Source organism: Astatotilapia calliptera, chromosome 12, assembly GCF_900246225.1.
Source record: "Astatotilapia calliptera chromosome 12, fAstCal1.2, whole genome shotgun sequence".
Classification (NCBI taxonomy): Eukaryota; Metazoa; Chordata; class Actinopteri; order Cichliformes; family Cichlidae; genus Astatotilapia; species Astatotilapia calliptera.
Genome location: NC_039313.1, coordinates 12,042,058 through 12,068,467, shown reverse-complemented (window position 1 = coordinate 12,068,467; position 26,410 = coordinate 12,042,058). Strand labels below are relative to the sequence as shown.

General features: G+C 40.4%; 1 protein-coding gene across 9 annotated transcripts; it reads left to right on the top strand.

Annotated features, from left to right (window-relative positions):
• The first annotated feature begins 245 nt into the window (after positions 1 to 245).
• On the top strand, positions 246 to 25,465 carry atxn2 (ataxin 2). Of its 9 annotated transcripts, none has more exons than XM_026188105.1 (26): positions 246 to 298; positions 7,094 to 7,124; positions 7,515 to 7,574; positions 7,944 to 8,015; positions 8,621 to 8,771; positions 9,611 to 9,625; positions 11,478 to 11,602; positions 11,755 to 11,846; positions 12,027 to 12,215; positions 12,954 to 13,126; positions 13,460 to 13,708; positions 14,715 to 14,903; positions 15,204 to 15,383; positions 15,544 to 15,648; positions 15,837 to 15,907; positions 16,035 to 16,399; positions 16,641 to 16,704; positions 16,821 to 16,967; positions 17,612 to 17,629; positions 18,267 to 18,333; positions 19,243 to 19,436; positions 20,680 to 20,806; positions 20,881 to 21,069; positions 21,182 to 21,399; positions 23,152 to 23,329; positions 24,655 to 25,465. In XM_026188105.1, the coding sequence occupies exons 3-26, from the start codon at positions 7,542 to 7,544 to the stop codon at positions 24,681 to 24,683; spliced, it is 3,240 nt and encodes a 1,079-aa protein (XP_026043890.1). In that variant the 5' UTR covers positions 246 to 298; positions 7,094 to 7,124; positions 7,515 to 7,541; the 3' UTR covers positions 24,684 to 25,465. The 9 variants fall into 9 exon arrangements, with proteins under 9 accessions (XP_026043890.1, XP_026043886.1, XP_026043885.1 ...); XM_026188101.1 differs by lacking the exon at positions 246 to 298 and adding an exon at positions 4,671 to 5,361 and having other exon boundaries at positions 18,267 to 18,327; XM_026188100.1 differs by lacking the exon at positions 246 to 298 and adding an exon at positions 4,672 to 5,361 and having other exon boundaries at positions 21,185 to 21,399.
• Positions 25,466 to 26,410: the final 945 nt, after the last annotated feature.

Sequence of the window (26,410 nt, the reverse complement as noted above, 5' to 3'; positions counted from 1 at the left end):
GCCCAGCAGCTGGTACGATTTAACGTTAGATCAGACCAGCTCGGCTCACAACCTCGGGGCCCGACTCGCTCTACCAGTCGTCTCAAATTCACTGTAGTGACCATGTAGAGTGGCAAACTGCGAGCAAGGTGACCAGAAAAGAGAAGTCCAACAGGGACAAGTCCAGCACTTTTGGAGGCGCAGCGAGCAGGGGGGCCTTACAGTGGTATTTTTAGCCAGCGCAGTGAGAGCAGTGCTCTGCTAACGCTGCGGAGACACTGAAGACTGGCCAAGCTGCTGTATGCTGCTACATTTCACGGTGAGAGCAGTCGATTACATAACAAAGACAACAGTGAACGATACGGCGGAACGAAGATACTCTCTGAAAATTAGCGATAGTACACTGGGTGACACCTGGGTTGATCTGACAAGAAGAGCACACCGCGTTCTCAGCAGCAGGACAATCTATTATGTCGTCGAGCCTTCTGACACGCTAGGTAACGAGCTAACCGAGTCGCGTCGGTTTTCCTGCTCCAGTCAAAGCCAGGGATGTTAAAATTCTCAGCAGACCGTGATAACTATCAGAACGCGTATGGAACAGCAACAACACATAGCAGATGACAGGAGTTATCGGAGACTGCATTCAGCGGTGGCCAAAAGATATCCGCATCTCTGGACTGTTTTGCTAATCCCATAGGGGTCTTGCCAGAGGAATACACATAACGCCTGTCCGAACAGAAAGCCTGATCAAAATTATTGACAACATTAATAAATTCGAACAATATGTTAGGCTACACGTTTTAATCTATCACACACCACGTAATTTTCGGCGTATAATACATGTATTTGTTTTTTGTATTTTTGAAACAGCAAATTATTTTTTACAATCAAATACGTTTGAACTGGATACACTGTAATGGGTCCTTATAAGGACCTAGTTTTCAATGCGGACTCAAGTCCCATAAGCAGCATTGCAAACTACCGATTACTTAACAGTGGAAGAAGTTGAACTACTGCAGAACTACCCCTGGCGGAAATATAGTTAAGCTCAACTTAAAAATCTACACATTATAGGAAATTTTATTATATTTAAAAAGTTAAATGCCAGCAAAAAACAAGCAAACAAAAAATCAACCATCACACTTTATTAATATCAGAATGTGCTAAAATTAATTAATTAAGATGATTTGTTAGACACCTACCTTCCAAAAAAAAACTATCCCCCCAGGTGGCAGTATTCCATCAGGTAACCCCTAAAAATAAGACTTCCACGACTTCGTTAAAAATGTTTCTTATACAGAGATATTACCTGCACACCCAATGAGCTTTAGCTAAATCCAAGTGTGAAAAAAACTCTCCTTCGCTTTCAAATTTTTATTTATTTAATTAGATTTGATGTACTTTAACATAATATAGACTTTATCAAATAATCGGAAATACCAAGAAAAATAGATACTGTCAAATGAGATAACAGACTCTTCTGTTCATGGCACGGGTACTCACCCACCAACGACTCATTTTGGGGCAGGATAATACAATTCACTAAACAATTGTAATAAATAACAATAAATGTAACAATAAATGATTTGGGGGAGGGAGCATTTGGTATGATTGTCTTTATTCTTTAACACAGCCTGACACAAACTTTACACAAACTTTATTGTAATTTCTTTAAGTAGTCTTCAAGAATAGTTCTTCGGGCTTCTTGAAACACAGTCAAAGCTCTTCTTTGGATGTTGGCTGCCTTTTGTTCTGTTCTTTTTCAAGATGATCCCTCACTGCTTCAATAATATTGACACCTGAGGATCCATCAATGCTTTAACTGCATTGGAAATGTGTTTGGGATCACTGTGGTACTTTTCTGGATTCATAATTCCATGAATTTCCATAAGATCCCAAACATCACTGAAATGCGGAAATGCAGTCTCAAACCATAACAGAGCCTCAAGCGTGTTTTACAGATGGCTGTAGATACTCACTGTTGTACCTTTCTCCTGACCTCCTCTGTACATATTCGTGACAATTTGAACCAAAAATGTCAAATTTACACTAATCATTCCATCAGACCTGTTGCCACTTAGTTTACATCTAGTTCTTGATACATGAGTCCTTTCTCCCTGTTTCTCTTCTTGACAGGCACCCTTTAACTGAGACCATTTCTGGTGAGGGCTCAGCAGACCAAATGCATCTCTGAAGGACCAGATAAATCTCAGGTGTTCTGTGTCAGATCTTTGCTGCATTTCCCCCCATATTTCTCAAGGACATGATTTTCAGATACTGTTCATCAGCTGCAAACAGTTCTTTAAGCCGGTTGCTTTTTCTGTTGTCCTTCCCCTGTCCAGTTTCCTCAATATGCACACCATACTGAGATTTGCCACATTTCCAGCTTATCTGTCTTTGGTAATCACCTTCTTTGGCATTTTTCGGAGATTCAACAAAAGAAATGGGGACAAATTATGCATTTTTGTGAAAGGCTGCTAATAACAAAGTCCCCAAAGGTATAATTTAAAATTGGTTCTTTGCTAAGATGGCTGTTATGTGTCGACACATCACATTGTATATATAATTTACTACAACGCTATATGTAACAGTGTCAGAAAACCCAGCTAATTATGTTTTCTTCTCACCTCAGAATGTCATACAGTGAAATCTGTGCTGCTCAAGCACGTAAATAGGTGGAAATTTCTTGCTGCACCACATATACTACTATACAGTCCTTTTGTTAGTGCTCAAGTTATGCACAAGAGAAGAAGGAATTTTATTTTATGACCACCCAAGGTGAAAATAAAACTTGATAAGTGGAGTTATCACCATCACATGCATTTGATGGTGTTAGGCACTTATGGGCTTTTATTTAGTGTGCACAAGTTATCTTGTAAGATTATAACTTGTCCAGTCAAGATAAGAAACATCATACCAGAGAATCCATCCCAGAGCAAGTACAGCATCAGAGTATTGCGCAGCACTGAATCATTCTATTTACAATTCACCAAATGTGTTTGTCTGTGGGTTCTTTGCTGTGTCGGGTAGATGAAGAAGAATATATGGAACAAAGTAATCACAGCAGGGCTTTGGGGTGGGGTTTTTATTTATTTGCTTGTTTTAACTAAACCATCAGTTGGGTGCACATTGTGGAGGACAAAATGGGAAAGACTAAAGTGTTATGACAAGATTAAGGAAAGGTCATACTGGTCATTGCAATTCTCCCTTTTTCTTTTTTTGAGAATGGTTAGATGGCAGACCTTTGGGCCACAGTCCAGCTCAGATTGTAGTAATGCAGCTGAAAGATGTTTGCCAACCATAATAAATCCAAAAGAGGAAGACAACAGAAAAATAGCACTAAATAGCACTTGATAGGCATACACTTTGTTCAGGATAACATCTTCAATAATAGCTTCAATATTAATACCATTTGAATAATTTACATGACATAAATATTTATGAATCTCATTTAATCCACATGCTACAACATTAAAGTGGCAAATGTATCCATCAATACCTACTTAAAGGACTATGTTTATCTCTTATTGTTGGTCTTTACATATGTTTCAGTTCCATATAAATTGTGAAGTAATATATTTTGATTATTATAGAACAGAAAGTCCTGATATTTCTTCATGCAGTGACTCATTATGTTAGACCAACAGGTCAAACCTTTGAACTTTTCTCAATAATATATTTAATATTTGACTGTGGAAATTTTAAATGAAAAACATTAGTGCAGCCACCTCCAGTTGCTCCTTGTTTGTGTCGCTCTGCCCTTGAGTAAGTGAAAAGCATGCTCTGTTAGATTGAAATCAGGTGACCAACTTGGCCACTGAAGAATATCACATTTCTTGCCGTGAGAAACTTTTAGGTTGCCTTTGCAGTAAGCTTTGGGTCATTATCCATTTACATTCCAGTCAGTCTTGCACTATTTGTCTGACTCAGTTCCACTGGCAGCCCATACCTGGCCATGCAACAACATTGTCTCTACCATATTTGACATTGTGGGAAAATGAAATAAAATAAAATTTTAAAGGTATAGAAATGGGCAAGAAAAGACAATTTTCAGGCTCATGTGCAGCCCTGGTTCCTATTGCAGATTTGTTTTGTATAAAGTGATGCTGCACAAGAATTTAAGCACAATCAAGCACTGTATAAATGTTTTGCAAAGTGGGAAAAAGTATTTAGACTTGTTACATAAGATCTTAGGGGGATTGGTGCCACCCAATGCCCCTCTTCTCAAATCAAATCAAATCAAATCACTTTTATTGTCACAGCACATGCGAGTGAAATTCTTGTGTGCGAGCTTCACAAGCAACAGAGTTGTGACACACCCCTTAGCCCTACTAGTTAGTTTTCTAGGTCCATTTATTTATTTTATTTTACTTTGTTTTTTATTTGATGAAACTTTTTTTTATCCTTACTTTGTTTTAGTTTAGTTTACTAGACTGGAATCCTCTTTGTACAGCTGTCTTGTCATATCAAGATTGTGGAAGTTACACCAGTTATTAACGAAAAATGGGACTATCTCAAAGTGACCCTCCAATCCTGCTAATTGGAAACCTTCATGCTTCAGTGGATACTAGCCATCACTATGCCCACACGCGCCGTGTGTGTGTGTGTTTGTGTGTATGTTAGTAGTGAGTTCGCCGGCTCACGTGGATGACACTACATAGTAATTGAAAATTCATGGACTTCCTGAAAATAGTGCCATGATGTAACTGTGTCTCTTTTAACACAAATGTCTGCATTGGGTTTTTACGTTAAAGATGGTCATGTTCATCTGTTTACAAGATCAATAGTTTTCAAATAACACAGCGTATAAAAATATAGAGTGAAGTGTTGCGAGCCGTCACGCCTCTCATATCCCTCCGCTGTTTTTGTCCCCCTTTCAGGCTGTTTTGGTCTTTTCGCTGTTAGCAACGGAAAGAATCCGAGATAGCTGCAAACCCGATTTTGAGATAATAATTATATAACAAATTGACAAGAGGTGTAACACACATGTTCATTTCGGAAAAGTTACTAGAGCGTGTTGTCTTTTTTTAAATATATTTTTTTTCAGTTTTAATAGGAATTGTACAGGTCGCTAATTTAGCTAGCAACTGTTAGCCAGGCTAGCTGCTTAGCAAAGCATCCTCCTGAACAGGCACGTTGACTTTAGCCTGCTGGCTAAGCTAGGTCTTCGGATTGCCCAACGTTAGTGAGGTACCGCACACCGTCTCATCGTCAAGAAATTGCGGCGTGAAACTGGTCTGTTAAAGACGCTGTCTTTTATGGGATCACCATGTCAATGAAGGCCGGTGGAAATCGCAGCAAGCCCGGCGGTGGTAGCACCGCCGGTGCCGCCGCCGCCTCCGGTGCCGGAGGAAGCGGCGGGGGAAGACAGAATCTGGGCAGGTATGTGAAATTAGAACGTTAACATAGCGAAGCAAAAACACAGCAAGGAGGGTTGGTTTGACACGTTTTCGATATTTGGCCATAGTCACTGCCAAACGGTAGCGGTTGTAAGAGATGACATTGCCGTTAAGTGGTCCAAAACTAGTGCGTGTTTGTGAACGTTGTGCGGGCCTTGCGACGTGTTGGTCAGCCAGTTGTGCAGTTCAGCTAGCGAGGCCTGCCTGTCTGCTTGGTCCAGTGCTGTTGCAACTTTCGACGTGACATTATCTTCTCTGGCACGTTAAATCAAACATGCCACCACGAGGTTGATTTTCCATAAATACATGTTCGGGTGGACATTTATCTTTCCTCACATGAGTGTAGTACTAGTGACGCTGCTTGCCAAGTTGCTGGTATCAGTTTACTCTAAGCTTGAAGCCAAGTCAGCTAGCGTTAATTAGCCAATTGCCAGCCTATGCTTGCATTTCAGTTTTGTAACCGTTGGCTAATGGGGGACACGCAACGGCATTTGTTGTCTTTTGGCTGCCATGTAGCTTGGTACGTTACCGCAACATTGCTGCAACGGGGTTGCCAGGAAATGGATATAAAGCGTGTGGGCGCTCAGAAGAAAGGGGCGGGTGTGGAAACGGGGGTATTACAGACCGACTGGCTTTCAACCTTGACGTTGCCATTGCTGTTCGTGAGAAATAGTGTCCTTGAGGCATGACTTTCTCTCTACACGTCGTCCCAAGATGAAGATAAAGCACACTGTCAGTGCATGAACAGCATGCATGCTGTGATTTTTGGTGGTCAGGCTGCTGTTCACCGGTCACTAGGACAGTACTCCCCTTTCACTGCGTAGGATTCATCGTGAAGATGCTATAAATGAATATTGGTCCAGTTTATAACCATGCTCACAAAACCTGCACATTACAGCTCAAAATGGCATGGCTAAGTGTGTTTTAGAAAGCTTAGGGCTGATTTACTGCAACGGATATAATATAGGGGTTAGTGGCCATTGCTTACGTTGAATGGTTGGTTATGTGCCAGCTGCTGAACAAGGTGCATTTTAGGACATGCCTGGGAAAACTCTTAGCGGCTGAGTGTTTGGCTAGATTGCATCACAAACATCATTATTATAAGCATAATGTTTTGGAGACACTGGGGAAATTTCAGAATTTACATTGCACATTGGAAATGTGATCTGCAAGAGCAATTCTGTCGATCTTAAATATGAAGTCAATGTCCACAATTTAAACAATTGATCAAGTAAGAGGGCTGTGTTGATGGTTGTGGTGATGTCTCCACAGCTGAAATCGATAGTGATGGTAATAAATCTTATACTTGATAAAACCAAAGTGATTTCATTTTCATGTCTGCAGCTGCAAACATTTCACATGTCCTCTTCAGTCATAATCTCAGTAAAGCATCATTATAAGACCCTCATGTATTCTTAAACCTGGTTCTCTGTAGTTTGCTACAAGTGATTGTAATATGCAGATACTTGCAGTATGCTGTGAAAGTATATTTTAGAAATGAGGTTAAGGTTAAAGCAAATTATATAGCTTGTATTGATTAACTTCAAGTGCACTTCTGTATCATCTTAATCACTGCCTCTTATGATTTCTCTTAGTGAGTTGCACATATCAGAGCATGTGCTAAGTCAAGTCTTTATTTATTTTATTTTTTACAGTTGATGGTGAGTTTGACAACAATTTAATCAAAATGCGATTTTTTTTTTTCTGTCCCTCAGGGGGAGACACAGTGGCAAAGGTCCAGCAGCAGTGAGTAACCTGTTATTTTTCATATACATTTGAGAAACAAAATTACCTTCAAGCTTGAGTATTTTAAAAAACTTAAAAAATAAAATAAAAAAAAAATACAGATTTTTGAACATAGTGATGGTGTTTTTTTCCTCTTGAGGCATGTCATTGGTGGGCACCAGAATTTATCTTATGCAGGAAAAACCCTCACAATGCTTTAACACTTCTTTTTCTTGGTTTCCTCTTTTTAAAGCATTTTAATGCCAGAGAAAGCATAAATCCAGATATCGCCTTTTTAATTGCATTAAGAATGGAACAAGTGTATTGGTATTCCACAGTGATGAGACATTATTTGGCATCTTTTTTGTGCTCAAAATGGGAGCATCAAAATTAATTGTATCTTTTCTTTAGGTCATTTTCAATGGTGTATATGCAAATATGAGGATGGTCCATGTCTTGACTTCAGTGGTGGTACGTTTACTGTGTGCCTACCTTGTTCCTTTTTTTTTTTCTGTGTGTAATGATTATAAGAATATGCATAGTTGCAAAATTCCTTGGATGAAGTAGCCATGTGAATCATGCTTACTCTAAGTGAGTTAGTAAGAACATTATTTACTGCAGTCTGTTTTACCACATGCTGTTTCTTCAAATTGTTTATACAGCATTAAACAAAGCCTGTTGTAGAGACAGCTGGTTGCATAAAAGGAAACGAGTGATTGATCAATCAATGGTTTGCCTTGCAGAAAAATGGGTTTCTGAACTTATATTTTTGAACATGTAAGTTAAAATTTGTACTGAAAGGCACATACCGTATATAACGACAAGCCTCTTTAATTGTAGGGGACCAAGTGTGAGCTTAAAGTGAAAAATGGAGCCATCTATGAGGGAGTATTTAAGACCTATGGCCCAGAGGTAAGGCTCATGCATAATGTGGTATTCTTTATTGTGCCAATATGGAGGGAAATCTGTTACTTTCTCACTAGCTGAATATGATTAGGGTTAAATGTGATGGAGTCTTGCTAACACTTGGTACTAGTTTCACCCCTAAGGTGGTTTAGACCGGCATTGCTTTTTCTGATATTTGAGCATTTACCTTCCCTTTTAGGCTGAATTATTTCCCAAAAGTAATAATCATAAGTAAATTTGAGGTTTTCTGCTGATGCCAGGATTACACAAAGTAGTTTAATTGATAAGAGTGATGAGTGATTTATTTGACTAATAGTTAAAGGAAGCCTGCAACAATTTTCCAGATCTTTAATTCATAACCATACACCACATATCTTTCTTGTGATGCTTAAAACAGATCTCTTGAGATTTCTCAGTATGTTTTAGTTTTAGGGTTGTTCTTGAGATTGTTTATAGCTGTTTTGTGTCTCTAGCTACTGTGGAGTGTGATGGGCATGAAAGAGTGCATTGTCCCAGTCTCCTGTGTCCATAGTTTCTTGTGTCTTTTGCAGATAGTTTTTTTTTTTTGTTTTTTTGCCCTCTGTGTTTCAAATGATATTTTTCTCCCTCAGTGTGACCTGGTGTTGGATGCAGCCCACCGAAAGAGTACAGAACCGAGCACAGGGCCCAGGAAAGAAGATATTGTAGAGAGCATCATTTTCAAGGCTTCTGATGTCGTAGTTGTGAACTTTAAAGATGTGGATCTAAATTTCGCCAGGAAAGGTAGTGTGGTCATATTTTTATTTTTTGGCAAAGATTTTTTTTTAGTTATTGAAACTGGAGATGTTATCATGCGCATATTGAAAACCTATGGACAATGTTAACTGGGTGAGTTTGTCACACTGTCCATTTACACATACGAAAATATAAACGTATGTCAGTGAATTCCCATCTTTGCATACATACAATGTATTACCCTTCTCAGTCTTCTCTATCTTGATGTTGCAGAGGCTTTTCTGTGAGTTAAGTCTTGTGTGTCTGCTCAGAGTGGCCAGTCATTGAAGTCTAATTTGATCTATCGATTGGTCCAAAGGTTGCTCTAGTGCAACAAGGACACTCAATAAAGGCTGAAGGAGCCTGCTTCATGTAATTCATGTACACCCATATGATTCTGCTTTGGACGATAATTGACTCTGCAGGAGAGTTTTGTTGTCTGAAAATATACAGGCATGAAGGTGTGAGGGGTTTTGCTTCATGATTTGAAACTATGGCACTACAATGATGCCACTTCACTTTAACAACTTGTGAAGTGAGTGAAATTTACACAGAAAGATAAAATGTCAAAAGTACCCATGTTTGTCTGCTTGCCCCTTTATTTTTTTTAAAGAAATGCTCAATAAGTGATCAGTTGAAATCATGGGATGTGAGGAGTGCACTAGACATGGCTTGACCCAAGCTCAGATTGTTAGAATTGAGTACCTTTACAACTTATATCTAGGTGAACCATATCATAAATATGTCTGGTATGAATTTAACTGTTGGTGTGATTGCCAGTCATTTTATCTGTCAGTCATTCTTCTGACTATCTGTCATCTGTGTGTCTCTCCTTTCCAATGGTCTAGTCTCCTCAGACACAGGTAATCTATGGCTGTTTTCTCCTTTTGCACATCTTTGTATGCTCTTAAAAATATGTACTGTGCTCTTATGTTAGACCTGTTAAATTAGATATTAAATTAGAAATGTAACGTTTATGAACATTTGGGCATGATGATCTTTTTTTTTTTTTTTTTTTTGCTGTATGTATTGTTACTGCATTTTGATTCCAGTATGATTCTCAAAGTTTTAGGATCACTGCTCTCATACACCCAAAAACTAAAAATGAGATATGTATTGCTGATCAGTGTTGCTTTATATTTTTAACTGCGTCTTCAGACTGCATGTTGCTTTCGGTGGAAGAATTATTCCCTCAAAATCATTCAAGCTGATTTTTGGAGTCTTTAAATATTATCCAGTTTTAACTTTTGATACAGCCTATGGGATACATTTGGGTAATTTCTTTTATACTAATATAAACTCTATTTGTGTTAATAAGGTTACAAAGTGCTTTGTATTAAAATAAAATAAAAAATCACAGAAATTGTGAAAACCAGAGAAAATAGGATGGGGGGAAATAAACAACAAGAAGTGGCAATGATGAAGCAGTGACTTGTATAAGAAGAAGGTAATGTTTATTGCTTTTGTTTAGTTTATCTTTTATAGGATTTTTCCTAAACATCAGTTTGTTTGTTTTTTAAACCTTTCTTGGCCTTGCTCGAGTCATGTCACACTTAAATGGTAGATTATCAGCAACATTAATGTGATTCCATTGAAAGCAACTGATTCAAAAGTCATATTGGGCTCTCTTACATCATTTGTTTTCTGAGCATTGTTTTTAAAAGGTTATTAGGAGAAGTTTAATTTTGTTTGGCACTGAAATGCTTTGAGGTCATGTAATTAACTGCAGTCTAAATGCATGTTTGCTTACCTCTCACTATTCTCACGTTTGATTTTAAAATTTTTCTTACTTTGTATAATTCCTTTGGTGGACAGTGTGCACAAAGCATGCCAGCAAACACTGGAAATATAAACCAGGTCTATTGGCCCAACTGCCCGTATAGTGTCAGTCTAATGTTTCTGAACTTGCTCTGTGCCTGAAACGCTTAAATGCCTTTTTGTATTGTGAAATGAGTTATGACGTGTGAGATAAGCAACTCCAGGTGGCTGGTATGCTTTGAGCACATAGTTCACTGGTGCCAGATCTGCAAATGTGAGAGCAGACTTGGGCTAACATGAGATTAGAATTTCAATTCAGTTATAATTGGGGGTTTTCTTTGAGCAGATCTGTCTGTTTATGACTTTGTTGAGTCAATGTATTCCATACATTTACATAAAAATAATGAACATCCTGAAACCGCAATTAGCCCAAAGTAAATTGTTTAATTAATGTGCTCCCTTTCAAGATGTTGCTATGGTGATTCTTAATAAATAGGGTGCAAGTCAAGCATTGTAGACACTGCTCGTAGCTGGATTTAATTTCTGATAAAAGTGAGCCATCTGAAAATACTGTAGCACCTAGAGACATTATGCTACATACTCTGACAGTGATTCAGGACTCTCCCTTTATTCACAAGTCTTGCCCACACTTCCAGACTCACCAATGCCAGCTCAAGAAAATTGCTTTTTTTTTTTTTTTTTGGGAAAGGAACCCCCCCCCCCCCCCCCCCCCCAAAAAAAATCCTGTTGAACCTGTGTTTGGATGTAACTCGGTGTGTCTTTCTGAACCGTCAAACTCTCCATATAGACGTTTGCTGTAAGAACTCTCTCAGAGGCTCTTGAAGCATGATGAGCACTTTGTTTTCTAAGCAGTGAGAGTGGAGCCTGCGTGCGTGCATGCATGTGTGTGGTATCATGCAGTACATAAATATATACATTCTTTTCTTCATGTTTCAGACAACTTCACAGATGCAGCAGTGACTGGCCGGATCAATGGCGAGCATAAAGAAAAAGATCTTGAGCCCTGGGATGGAGGAGAGACCCACAACTCTGATAGCCTCGAGTCTCTGGATACTGATGTGGTGAGAAAAGTATCAGACACCAGAAACAGGCTGGTGCTAAACTTGCTATATATTCAACCGAAACAAAGAGTTTGTTTCATGTGATCCAGAGCATTTAAATTTGTTCACATGCTGATTGTCAAATTCTGTCTCTGCTACTGTTTTCACATCAGTCTAATGGGTGGGATCCCAATGACATGTTCAAGTACAATGAGGAGAAATATGGAGTCTTGTCCACATATGACAGCAGCCTGTCCACATATACGTAAGCTTCTTCATGTTCTCCATGTATTTGTTTGTATACTTGTCATACTAGATATGTTTAATTTTGAATCTCTGACAGTAAACAAACGTTCACTCTTTAATCTGGTTTTATTATAAAATTAAAGACTTAGAACCATGCTGTCCCATGTTACTCCTTGTCTAACCTGAATTTATTTCCCAGGGTACCTTTAGAGAGGGACAACTCAGAAGAGTTCTTGAAGAGGGAGGCGCGTGCTGCCCAGCTGGCAGAGGAGATCGAGGCTAGTGCCACGTACAAGGCCCGCGTTGCTCTGGAGAATGATGAACGGACTGACGAGGAGAAATTCACTGCTGTTGTGCGAGGGGAAAGGGAGACTCACACACTTGGCAGGTGGTGCCAGGATATGAGTTTTTACAAAAATACTACGTGTTTCTGTGAATACATTTTGTGTACACTTTGCAATTATGTAAATGTAATTGTGTTCGTAAACATATTTGAACGATTTTCAATTTTTATTGCCTCTTGATGCATTCTGTGGAGTTGTTAGAACTCGCATTATTCACAATTTATTGTTATAAGAATTTAAGAGGAGCTGGAAAAGGATACTGCTGAGCTTTGCATACAATCATCTGTGTTGTAGCTGTGTGCTGTCACCAGGGGGCACTGAAATAAAACTGTTGCTTTAGTTTATGCTTCTCTTGCTCATTTGGCTTTGCACTGGCAGTGAAGAACACAAAGTCATAATACACAAAGAACTTCTAAACTGAGTGTTAAAAATTTTGAACAGGGCCTACTACTACTGCTGTTAGTGCCTTTTTAAAAAAAAAAAAAAATCTTTGTGGAGTTTGTTTTCTGTCGGTTTTTTTCTAATGCTTCTTGTGCTGCATGTAGAACTCTATTGCCCCTTTTCCTGTTCTTTGGGAGGAATATTTAAGCCTACTAGACAAGTAGACAGCAAATGTTCCTATAACAAATACTTCCTATAACTGGTAATTAAAATTAAAAAATAAGCTCATTTTAGCTAATGACCACTTACTGGAATGGAATAAAGTATAGAATTAATTGCTCATCTTTATTATTGCCTTGTGTATATGTTTAGCTGAGTTAAGTCTGTTTGTATGTTTGTAGAGAGAACAAGTACATTCCTCCTGGTCAGAGAAACAGGGAGGCAATGTCATGGGGGCCAGGGCGTCAGAATTCACCTCGTCTTGGTCAGAGCTCAGCTGGACCCCCCACTCCTCGACCAGGACCCCACGACTACAGTCCCAGTTCTGGATCCGACCAGAGGGTGGTTAATGGAGGTATATTTAATATGTCACCTACAAATCTGCTGTTACTTGCTGCAAATCAAACACAGTCTTTGTGAGAGTAAAGGAGTGGATGAGTGAGTCACTGTTGTGATCAAACCACGACTCGAAATAAGTTCTTTTGCAGTGGCAAAGTGTTTGGGTTATTCTTGTGTTATCTTGTTAGTTTATTTTTATTTAAGCAATTTTTTTCCTGTTTCCCCATCCCTTGTCATTTTTTTTTTTTTTTTAATTAAATTTCTCTCTTCTTTCTGTCCCCACTATACCTTTGTTTCCCCTGCACTATAGCTTGTGTCATCCTTGATCATTTGTCCTTGCCTCTTTTAGGTTCATCCCATTGGCCCTCACCCTGTCCATCTCCTTCCTCCCGTCCCCCTTCTCGTTACCAGTCCGGTCCCTCCTCCCTGCCTCATCGGGCAACCACGCCCACCAGGCCACCTTCCAGGCCCCCCTCTCGACCTTCCAGACCTTCCTCTCATTCATCCCACCTCTCTTATCCCTCCTCTTCATCCTCCCTTTCCCACCATGGGCCCACATCGCCAGCCTCCGCTCTGGCCAAACGCATGTCTTCAGAAGGTACCCACATCTCTGTGGAGTAGACCTGGGCAAAAAACACGAGTTGAAGGTGGAGGGATTTAAGTCACAAAGAAATGTGAAATATTTCAAAGTTGATGGCGATCAGTTTTAGTTGAAAAATAAGTTTGCCCAGGTCTAGTGTGGAACAGCAGAAATAGGAGAAATTGCTTGGTCAGACTGAGTTGGGATCAGATTTGAAAAACTCTGATTCTCTGTCAGTACATCAGGCAGTTTCACCTTGGCATGTGGGTGCACCAATGTGTGCCATGCTTTGGGTGTGGTAACACTTAAGGCACCAATTTATCAACTTCTCTGGTAGATCATTCAAAAGAAGGTGCACGATGATATTCTAATTTTAAAAAAAAAAAAAAAAAAAAAAAAGGCTTGATGTTTGAGGCATGAGAAAGATGCTCAGAGATATTTGAATTGACAAATTTGATAAGTGGTTGTAATACCAGTTAAGTTTCACATGCGGTTTTTAAAAGTCTTCTCTGTATTCCACTCCATTGGGATACGAACTGTTGACCAGAAATGTGATCCGTCAATTTCCAGAGTTCCTCCAAAAAAAGCCCCCAAAAAACTGGTAGTGAGGCTTAATCTCTTGACGTCAATTATTTTTACTTGAATAGAAAAATTGTTAACTAGTGTTTGGCCTCTCATTATTTTTTTAATATGCTGTTACTGTAGGCCACTGTTCATCTCACTTTTTGGCCTTTGCTTTCCCATTTCTCATCTCTCACTTTGCTTGGTTGTGATGTGGTGTTTGATCACTTTACAGGATCATCTGTAATTTCTCCACTAGCATGCATGCAACAAATAACCTTACTGTTTGGTGTGATATTTATCAGCATGTAGACTTGAGTTTTTGAAAGTTTTTGTGAGGCACTGGTGAGTTAAAAAACAAAAAACAATTAACAGAGGGATGCTAGGAAACACATGTTCACTTTGCTGTCACTGTGTGTTTACCAGCTTCTATCCATTTGCCTCTGTCTTTATACATCTCTAGGTCCACCAAGGATGTCTCCAAAATCTCAGCGGACGCCTCGTGCTCACAGAGTGCCACCCTGTCGGACCAGTGGAGTACCCCAAGGAGTGGACTTAATTTCCCATAATCCCCCTGGAGAGTCCATAGTGACTCCACAAACCAGGAGCAGCTCTTCCTCTGGAGGGACATGGTCCTCAGTGGTTAGCGGAGGTAGACTATTAATCTGAATAGTTTGTACCCCTCAGCCATAAAAGGCTGATGGGATATTGTCACCCTGCTGGGTGGGCAGGTAGTGTGGACACCAAAGCTTGTGAATGCAATGTAACTTGAGAACAAGGCAACATAGGATTTTTAAATGCATCCCAATGGTGAACCTACTAGTCCAGTATTTTTCTCCCTTTGCAGAGATTTTAGTTTAATGCCACTGGAGGGCATATTTCAAAGCACCTGTTATTGTTTGTTATTTAACCTGAATGTGTTGTGAACACCAAATTCTTCTCCCCTTCTCAGCTCACAGACCTCGCTCCCCCCGACAGAATAGTATGGGTGGAGCTTCAGCTGGCTCCTCTTCCCTCCCATCACCTCAGACAGGTACAGCTCCTGTGGAAACTGTTACTACTCCAACATCAGCTTCCTCTCCTACTGCAGTTAGCCCTGCCCCCAGCATAGTCACTTCTTCATCAGGAGATGGTAAGCTAAGCTGAAGTTTAACAAAGGACTGAGTATGAATAGTGATATGAAAACACGTCTGTTGGTTTTTATAATGAATAAATAAGTGCTACAATCAGAAAAAGCTATCATTAAATCATTTTGATGGGAGTAAGTAAACGTTCTTTTTTTGTATGTTTAGCAAAAGAATGTCGTGCCCAGGAGACTAGACAAACATCTCCTACAAACAAGGAGAACATCAAGCCTTTGGAAAGTTCACCTAGTTTTACAAGACAAGTTTGTAAAGGTTGGTAAACACTAGAAATTTGCATTAACTTGTTCTTTTTAACCTCAGAATGTTGAGAAGCAATACAATTTTAAACATGAGTACGAGGGTTTCTCATCTGTTCCTTTCTTTAGTAGTCGTAATGTAACAATGTCTTAAAAATTGATATTTCCAGAATCTGCATTTATTTCTCTCCATTCACTTTGCAGGACCGCCTTCTATACCATCAGACCACAGAAAACAAATAGATAATTTAAAGAAATTTAGTGTAGATTTTAGGGTAAGTATATCTTGAATTTATATGACATACAAATTGCTAAGATATGACTGATCTCATCTCATGTTTGTGAGGCTTTAGCAGAGGTTGTGCCCCTCTTCCACTCATCTTTCCTCTGTCCCTCTGCCAGTTGCAGTCTAGTTCCAACCCAGACCCTCCCTGTGAACCAGTGATGACCAAGTCTGCTAGAGACCCTGCAGACAAACCTAAAGATCTTCCCCTGGACAAAGCCTCCACAGTGGGGAGGGAGGCCACTGAAGATGGTGTTGTAGTAATTGCTGCTGGCACACCTAGTGGTACCCATGCTCCACCGACTACCACCACAAGCACCAGTAAGCCTGGCAGCCCCGCTGCAATGTCTCAGTCTCCCTCTGCTACTGACCAGAAGAGGCCAGGGCTTGATGTGACGTCACAGGGAGTTCAGACGACGGCCACCTCAACGTTCAGCGGACCCAAGCATGAAGAGAAGGAGGAGAAAAAAGAAGCAGTGCAGGAGTGAGTGGACAGGAGACCCATTCCACGAGAAAACCAAAAATGACTTTATTGCATTTTGTGTGGTCTGTAGTCAGTTTACTATAATGCACAGTAGGGATTTATTACTGTCCAAAACCAACAACAAATTATTTAATGATAAATATTTATTAATTTAAAGAAACACAATTTAATGAAGTTTAAGTAGCTTCAGAAACAAATTCTTCCTTTTCATTCCTTTTCTCTATTTGTTCTCTCTCTGCAGTCAAGTGAGAAAATCAACCCTGAACCCAAATGCTAATGAGTTCAAACCCAGGTTTAATACACAGGTAAGTTATAACCCACTTCTGCCAAGCTTAAAACATTTGGAAACCAAAAACTAGGTCTGGTATTTAATTTATTTATGTCTCTATATGCTTTTGTTTTTCTTTGTATTTTCCCTCAGCCCAAACCAGCCAACACCCCAACGCCTCCCCGGCCTCAAGGCCAGCCCAGCCCCTCCATCGTGGTCCAGCAACCTCCAACTGTTTATGGCCAGACAGTCTGTTTCCCCCAGATGTATCCGCTGACGCCAGTCAGCCCTGGAGTTCAGGTGAGATACACACCTGCATACTGAAATGTACATTATGGAGATATTCATTTTTATTCAGTGCAAATCACCCAGAGCATCACACTGTGTTGGTATGAAATGCAGGGTTCATTCAGACCAACCCCTAACAACAGTGACTAACATGTCTATGTTTGTCCTCACGTGGTAATTTTCTTTCCTTTTCTTTGATTCATGCCTGCCATCATTATTTTCTCAGTGTATTTTATGTTTTTAAGGACAAAGCTCACATTTGTTGTCATTTGTTTCATTGTAAACTTTTTCCCTCCATGTAGCAGAAGAAGCATTAGGGGGGGGAAAAGGTCCCCCTCCCCATGACATGTTGTTCCCTGTCTTCTTTTGAGAAGGTGTTAGTTACATGGTTTTCTTACAGAATGAACTGAGAAATGTTTAGGTGATTATTTGCATAACAAGCTTAGAAATGTTTAGTCAAAGCTTTTTTTAGAAGTTTAGTATAGATATAATTTTGATGTTGCATATATGTAGCTGTGATCAATACATTTCTTATGTTGCTTTAAGAAAAACTTGGTGATCCAACATCAGACACGTGCAAACGATAACAACTAAAAAGTGGTTCTTCTTCCCTTTTCTCCCCCTCCTCCTCCCCTCTCTCTCTCTCGCTCCATTAGAAAAGCATAATATGGAAGGTTTGTGAATTTTTCTAAGATTTCTATTTTTAAAAACTTTTTTTTGTATTATTTTTATTTTATTTTTTAAGCCCAATAAGTACTGGGATGTTTTGCTTGCTTGTTGAATTAATATCATCAGATGTTGGTTTGCCAACTTCTTATTGCAATTCTTCAGATGGACTTAAAACTGTGCTCATTTCCCTTTGTTCCATCTGTTTTCCAAACAAATGGCTGCAAGCTAAAATGAGTTTAAGCTAGCTTGTTTTTGCTGAAGGGGTGTTTGTAACACAAATGCATGGTGGACAATGTTAATGAGTTCAGGAACTGAAAAAACAGTATTATGAATGCTGTAAAAACACCTTTTTGGCTCGTGATAGTCAGGTGTAGAAAGTGCATGTGGCCCCAGGTAAGCGATGACTCCCACAAGCTCTTACATTCTAGTAAGCTGTTTGTGTTAGACAAAAAGAAGATGAAAAGTTTATCTGCAGCCAGATTGTTATTAAGGTTCCCAGACAAATGAGCATAGATGCACCCATGTTTATCCTCAGACTGTCTGTTTTATAATCTTGTTGGAAATCTCACAGAAAATTGAGTATAAACATGTTTTTTATTTTTTGTTTTTCCCTACCTTTCCTCGTTCCTCACCTCTCTCCAGTCTCCCATGTACCAGGTTCAGATGCCTATGACAGTGAGCCAATCTAAACCCTACAGACCAGGTAAAGGTGAGAATAACCACCGCTTTCTTTCTCTCATTTCCCTCCCACATAATCTTTTTTTCAACTTGGTGAACAATATTTACAAACCATGTGAATACATAAATATTTTTAACCAGCTATTTGGACAGTATGTGATAATAAGCTTGTTTTCAGAGTCAGCCCAAACATTGTTTACAATGTGGCATTGTTGTGGCATTTTTTTACAAAACGGTTGAATTAAAATGTCTTGTTGGTGGAGTAAATAAATTCCTAATGGGGTAAAAAACAAAGAGAGGGCTTCCTGCAGAAGCACACCACGCAGGAGCCTGCAATCTGAAATATTACCAGTCACTCAATATCATGATGAGGAGCTGAGAATAATGAAAGCTGAAAATAATTCCCCAGTCTTACATGAAGTGTGATGGATTGGTTGATTAATTACGTTGATTATTCATGTGGGGGATTGAGCTGCTTTGCCCACACAAAATCAAACGTGCAACAACAGCAATCGCTATACAATCATTTAAAGAATGTTGTATATTCTTCTCACTACGCGGGACACCAAAAACCACTGATGTTGTATATGTTGTTTTACCACACACGCTTACCGACCTGCAATTATTACGCAAGTACAGAAATGCTGTTGTGCAAGTATTTTTGTAGTTTGCTTTTACAAGAGAGAGGCTTCAGGATTTTGTTTTTAATTTCTGATCTGGCCAATCTTTATTATCTTTCAGTAAGTTTAAATATGGCTCATAATATGATCAGTTGCTTGTGTTTTTTTTCTTCTCCCCCTCACATATAGACTTTACTAGTGTCTTTCATAGCCAATGACCCTTCTCTCTCACCAAAGCCTCTAGAGTTGGTATATATATGTGTGATATGGGATGTTGAACTTATTCTCCATCTTGCCCATCTCTTAACATAAATCTCTAGTACCCAACATGCCCCAGCAGAGGTCAGACCAGCACCATCCGCCAGGCACACCCACCATGATGCACCCAGCCACAGCAGCAGGGCCACCGATTGTAGCACCGAGCCCGGCTTACTCAGCGCAGTACTTCACCTGCAGCCCACAGCAGTTCACCAGTCAGCAGCTCGTCCAGCAGATGCCTCACTACCAGTCACAGGTATGATTTACTCTGGCACCAGCAGTATCACAACTATACAGCCTTTAGCAGCTCATTGAGGAAGGATAGATTGAACAGGCTCGTCTATTAAGACTCGTATGTAACCATTAAAGTTTCTCTGGTACCATCAATTAGAACTGGCAGTTTTTATCTCCCGCAGCTGTTCACTTGTCGGTGATTTGGCTGACAGATGCTGGTGATCTTTAGCAGTTTGATGGGGTGCCAATGTCATGCCAGTTTTTTTGTTTTTGTTTTTTTATCACCTCTGATTTATTGAGCTCAAAGTGTACTCCTGCTTCTTATACCTGAAGAGTTACTACCTGTTTGCTACAGGCTGTCATTGGAAAAACTGCAGCTTTTACTGCAGTGACTTAAAAAATCCTGGAAAATCCTCAGTAATACAAACAGCTAGGCTCAAGCACTTTTTGGAGCAGAGCCTACTCAAAGCACACATTTATATTTTTTTATGTTGATTACTAATGAATAGTAGATGGTATTGACAAAAAGATATCTGAGGCTTGATGCCAATACCACAATGACTGTTAAGTTGTGAAATGTAAAATAGGTAAATAAATGTAAGAAAATAAGTTAAACCTCATGAATGTTGCATTTTTCTTTAACACAGTCATGAAAGGATTTGGCCTCTTAAATACATAATTCTTTAAGGAAGCATTTTTCAGGACATATCGAACACACATCGTACGCACATAATCATTGATGCCCCAAAAATAATGAACCTTATGTCACTTTGATCGTCAGTGCCAATTAAATTGAGTGAAGATGGCCAGCTTTGGGATGAGAAAGACAAACATGATCTCACACACAGGCTCTTTAAATGACAGCTTGTGAGAATGTTTTATGCAACCTATGAACATAGAATGCATTACTGTAGATTTTATCAGACCACAGTTCATGTGATATGCCAGAACCACAGAGTGAGACCATAGAAGCCATTTTTTTTTTCTCTTTCAGTTTCATCACAGCGCTTACAAATTGAGCTGGTGTTAAGAAATGCAAGTCGGCTAACTAATGATTACAAAAAAGTATAAACCAAGAAAGAAATAAGCTTCCTTTCTCTGAACAGATGCATCAGAAGCACAAAAAAGTGTTTATGTCCATATTTCATGTGCAGCCTCTGAACAAATGTTGGCTCTCTAAATTGGCACTCAGTTACCAAAACTGTGACGGCAGGAGTTGATAGAGGCTTTCCTCAGTTTTTTGGCTTCCTTTTTGCCTCTTTCAGGCACAGCATGTGTTCAGTCCAGTGATGCAGGGCAGTGCCAGGATGATGGCGCCTCCCACGCATGGCCAGCCCAGTCTCGTCTCTTCCTCTACTACACAGTACCCAGAGCAGACACACACCATGTATGGTACGTGTGCGGCCAATGCACGGGGTGTGATTTTTAATGCTTTTCACTATTACTAACGCCGACTGCTGTTTCAGTGTCTCCAGGGCCAATGCCTCAGCAGTACCCCCACCCTAGTGCCACCTTGCACCCTCACCCGCAGCACCCTCAGCCCTCTGCCACGCCTACAGGCCAGGCACAGCAGGGTGGACCACAACATGGAGGCCCTCCTAGCCATCCAGCTGCCAGCCCAGTCCAGCACCCACAGCACCCACAGGCAGCAGCAGGTGAGTGCCCTAAGGTTGGCGGTAGTAATTACCCCCTCCCCCCATGGAGCTGGATTTTTTTCAAGTGGAGCATTATGGTAATGTATACATGTGTTTATGATTTTTGTTGTAGCAGCAGCAGCAGCAGCAGCCCAGGCCCTCCACCTGGCTAACCAGCCTCCACAGCAGCAGATGTATTCGGCCTTGGCACCCACGCCACCTTCGATGACCCCAGGGCCAAACCCTCAGTCCCCACAGGCATCTTTCCCTTCTGCTCAGCAGGCTGTGTATATCCACCCACAGCAGGTCCAGCATGGCTACAACCCCAACCACATGGCGCACGTGCAGCAGGTAGGTCACAGCCTGCTGTGAACGTGCTCAACAGCGACCACAGTGGCTCAAGCCAGGCAATCAGATTGGCAGTGTTTCCTGTGCTGGACTTAACTGTGGGTGTGAGAAAGGTCTGGGATCCATTCCAGTAGGTGTTTGAGTTTATGAATGGGTCATATTTGGCTTTTATTAATCCCTTTAAATGAGGTAGACATTTTGTTGGCAGTATGATCAAGTTGGGATGTAACGCTGTCATTCTCACGGTACGCCGTGGGGTACAGAGGAAAAGAAACATTATTTCCTGATAAGAAGACAACCTAACCACGGAATTCAGAGATATTCTTGGATACCCATAGCAGTTTGGCCCCATTGAGTGTATGAAGGAATTCTTTAAATAGACCTATTGAGAGTTCCCTTGTTGCGTGTCATATATAGGCTATAGAGTTGATCACAGAGAAGGCTCACAATAAACCTGCCCAAAGTTTCAAATGATGACTTCAGTGTTTGTGCACGACTTAAGTTACTAAGTGATCAGTTTCAGTCTTTTCTACTCTCATATGTATGAAGTCAGTGAGAGTGGATGGCCTTAATATGATCATTTCAGACATGCAGCTCTGGCTTAGAGCAGCTGTTGTTCAAATAATCTGTTTATGAGGGGCAGCCAATCAGAAGGAAACTGGTTAAGGAGATAAAGCAGATTGCTTCAGAGGGAGGATGACTAATAGCTGACAGTTTTGGGGGGGTTTTTTTTGGGGGGGGGGTTCCCCCTAGATACATGAAACAAATGGGTTTCCTTAGCATTGTTACATTATGTGTAGTTATTTACCTGTTTGTGCTCTGCTCAGAATTGTACACCAGAGGCCACTCTGCAATCTGTCTGGCTGAAGAGTGTTTCACACATCAACTTTACTTCATCTATTGACCATTATAAATACAGTTACCAATAGACTGCCAATTAGCTAATATTGCCATTGAGATACATCAATCTGTCTCTACTGAGGGCCTCCACCAAGGCCAAATATGAGATATGGATATTTTTAACTGTAAATTGTATGATGCTACTCGAGTGGAGCAGCTTTCCAAAGCCCTAGGATTGTGATTGGCAGGATTTCATACCCCTGTCTCAGTACAGTAGAGATATTATAAACCTTGTGGAAGCTAAACTTTTTCTTCTAGTGGTGGATCCGTTTCAGATTTTGTCTGGGCATGTATAAGCCTTAAAAGCAAGACTTTCAAGGTAATCATTGTGCTATTGTCCTGTCCTCTGTTATCCTGGCTCTTCCTTCCTTGTACGTTAAGGAGACTTTTATGTGTGAAGGGTCGACCACAGTGAAAGTGCTCTTTTATTTTCTGTTTGTTCTACAGGTGTTAAAGTACTCGCACCGTTTCATTTTACAGGAAGTTTTCATTGCACATGGAAAACAAACGTTGCTGTTTCCAAGTCAAACTTGAAAAGTAAACTGTAACCTCGTGTTATTGTCTTAGCTGAAGTCACATGCTGTATGTGCGTTTGTCTCTGAGCCCCACCTTTATGTAAACAGGCTGCTGAAGAAGACAGGAAAAAAACATTCAGAATCATGCGGTGTCTGTTCAGAGCTGCTGCTCCTGTCGGTAACAGACAGGCGGAGCCGTGAAACGCTGTGTCACTGAAACTCATCTGATTCATCGTTTTACCCAGTCTGGCTTTTGTCCTTCTGTTGATCTCTCACTGTCACACTTTTGTTCTCACTCTGGCGCACTCACTCACACTTGTGCTCTTTCTCTCGCTCCCAGGCCCATATGCAGTCTGGTATTGTGCCATCCCACCACCCGGCACCCACCCATCCCACAATGATGCTCATGGCTACCCAGGGTCCTCCCGCTGGTCCACAGCCACCTATGCCCCAGACTGCCCTTAACCCCATCCCTGTTTCCTCAACCACACATTTCTCCTACCTGGCACATCCACAAGGTATTTTTTATTATTTTCCTTCCTCTATAAAGAGACTGTGTTGTTTTCCTTCTCTAATGTTCTTTTACATTACTAGCTCCTCTTTACACCTTTGTGCAAACTGAGGCAATAAGTGAGTACTCTTCATGGCAATGGTTGAAATATTTAGACTTCAATTCTTTTTGCATGGGGGGTGAGTGTCATTAATAGATATAATGGCAGTTAGCTGGGGCAATCACACATAATTTTATTTTTTTAATTCTTTAGACAGTTATTATCCCTCAGCCATGAAAGTCTGATGAGGTTCTGTCGTCACTCCCTGTGCAGGCAGGGGAGGCGTGGACACCCAAGTGTCGGTGCCATGGAGAACAGCAATGTAGTCGGTCATGTTCATGGACACAAATTGTTTTTTCTGTTTTTTTTTTTTACAGTCAGCTCAAAATAATGAATTTTAATAGGAAGTAAGATTTCTGTGTGGCGACTCCCGCGAACACAGAGGCCAAGAAAAGGTAGCTTTGAAAGAAGTGGCAGCTGCTGTATTTGACCCAAATCATAAACTTGGCGTGTAAAATTTGTCCTGTGTAGGAATTGATTCAGATGAGAATTTATCCCCTGGGAAATAAAGCAATAAATAAAAGTTGTGCACATGTTACACCTTTCATCTGATTCAGTTAAAAATGACCATAAAGAGGTGATTTTTGTATTATTCCCAGCAGGCAAATATGTGCGTGGACACTGCTGACACATAGGTCAGCAGTCACTGGTCAGAAGATTTTAACATATTGTCATATTCTTTGGGACAAAGTAACAAGTGTCCAGTCAGTACAAGAAACACATTTCGCCCCTGAGTCATAAAAGGCTGAAAGATGTAAAGGTGGTAAAGGTGCATCCACTGAGGGGCTAATAACTAACCAGCTCTGAGCTAACTGCATTTAAACACTGGTCGAAGGTGAACTGGTGACTTTCAGATTGTGTTTTGTAAGGAAAACATCTGTCCTCTATTCGATACACACAATAAGAGCCATGCAGATGGTCGAGTCATACTGTGGGCTTTGCAGAACCATCAGTTATTTAAAGATAGGTCTTTAAAAAGATTCAGCTTGGGACACATGATCGGGGTGAGATTTTGAGTAATGGTAATTTCAGAAGAAACACACTTATTTTTTTTTTTTTATCAGATATTTAATTCTCCTCAGGTTAAACCAGGGAAAACTCAGTCTTTAGGTGCAGATTTAGATGATTGGAGGAGAATTACTGGTTTGTTATTTGAGTGTGATTAAAACAATAGTTTGTATTTTGTAAAGCTGTCTAACGTGTTACAAAGAAACTTTCTGTCATCCCTGCAGTGCAACCTCATCATCAGCAGCAGCTGTAGATGCGTCAGCGAGCTGAGGGACCCGCTCTGCGCCGCGCTTCTCAACCAGAGCCTTCATAACCAGGCGATGAAGAGGATGAGAGAGCCCACCCTCTCCTCTCTTCCCTCATCCTCACCAGACATGCTTCACATCAGCTTTTCTCTTCCCTCCCTCCTCCCTCCCTCCCTGACCAGGCAATAAGAGAATGTTAACAGGTTGATGCAGTGACATGTTTTAACGAGCTAGAGTTTTAACAGACAAGACTGCTCCTATTCAGGCCCCCCACACACAAGCACACACGCATACACATACAGATCTGCAAACACAGATAGTTATACCTACATCTACACACACTTTCAGGGGTCCCAAATTGCAACTTAAGTCAGCTTGCCAAGTAAGAAGTGAAAGAGAGTAAACAATCAGCGAGTGTGAAGAAGAAAATTCAACTGGAACTCGTAATTTTTGTCCGCACCTTGTTATGAAAAGAATCTTCCAACCTTTAGACAGTATTAATCCTACTGTTTATTGCTGCTGCTATGTGCTGCATTTATTTCCAGACTACACGACACGTTTCTAACCAAACTAAAAATGAAACATGACGAGAAACTTTCTGTGAAATAAACTCATGTTGGCAGCCGAGAGGACAGGAGAAAGTGTTATGAAATTATAACGGCTGAGGTGATCAGATCCCACTTCTCACCCGACCCTTATGTAACTTTTAAGTTAAAACTTTTACTTTGTAGATAATATAAATAATTTAAAAAATGAGCAAAAAAATTTAAAAACAATAAAAAAGTTTTAAAAACTGAACTGCTTCTTGTGGTTTGCTTGTACTGTTGGTGTGTCGTTACTGTGAACGTGCACTCTTGTGTTCTAGCTTTTTACAGTGGCTTGCAAAAGCATTCGGCCCCCTTGAACTTTCCCACATTTTGTCACATTACAGCCACAAATATGAATCAATTTTATTGGAATTCCACGTGAAAGACCAACACAAAGTGGTGTACACGTGAGAAGTGGAACGAAAATCATACATGATTCCAAACTTCTTTTTTTTTTTTTTTTTTTTTTACTGCAAAGTGCGGTGTGCGTAATTATTCAGCCCCCTTTGGTCTGAGTGCAGTCAGTTGTCCATAGACATTGCCTGATGAGTGCTAATGACTAAATAGAGTGCACCTGTGTGTAATCTAATGTCAGTATAAATACAGCTGCTCTGTGATGGCCTCAGAGGTTGTCTTAAGAGAATATTGGGAGAAACAACACCATGAAGTCCAAAGAACACACCAGACAGGTCAGGGATAAAGTTGAGAAATTTAAAGCAGGCTTAGGCTACAAAAAGATTTCCCACGCCTTGAAAATCCCACGGAGCACTGTTCAAGCGATCATTCAGAAATGGAAGGAGTATGGCACAACTGTAAACCTACCGAGACAAGGCCGTCCACCTAAACTCACAGGCCGAACAAGGAGGGCGCTGATCAGAAATGCAGCCAAGAGGCCCATGGTGACTCTGGACGAGCTGCAGAGATCTACAGCTCAGGTGGGGGAATCTGTTCATAGGACAGCTGTTAGTCATGCACTGCACAAAGTTGGCCTTTATGGAAGAGTGGCAAGAAGAAAGCCATTGTTAACAGAAAACCATAAGAAGTCCTGTTTGCAGTTTGCCACAAGCCATGTGGGGGACACAGCAAACATGTGGAAGAAGGTGCTCTGGTCAGATGAGACCAAAATGGAACTTTTTGGCCAAAATGCA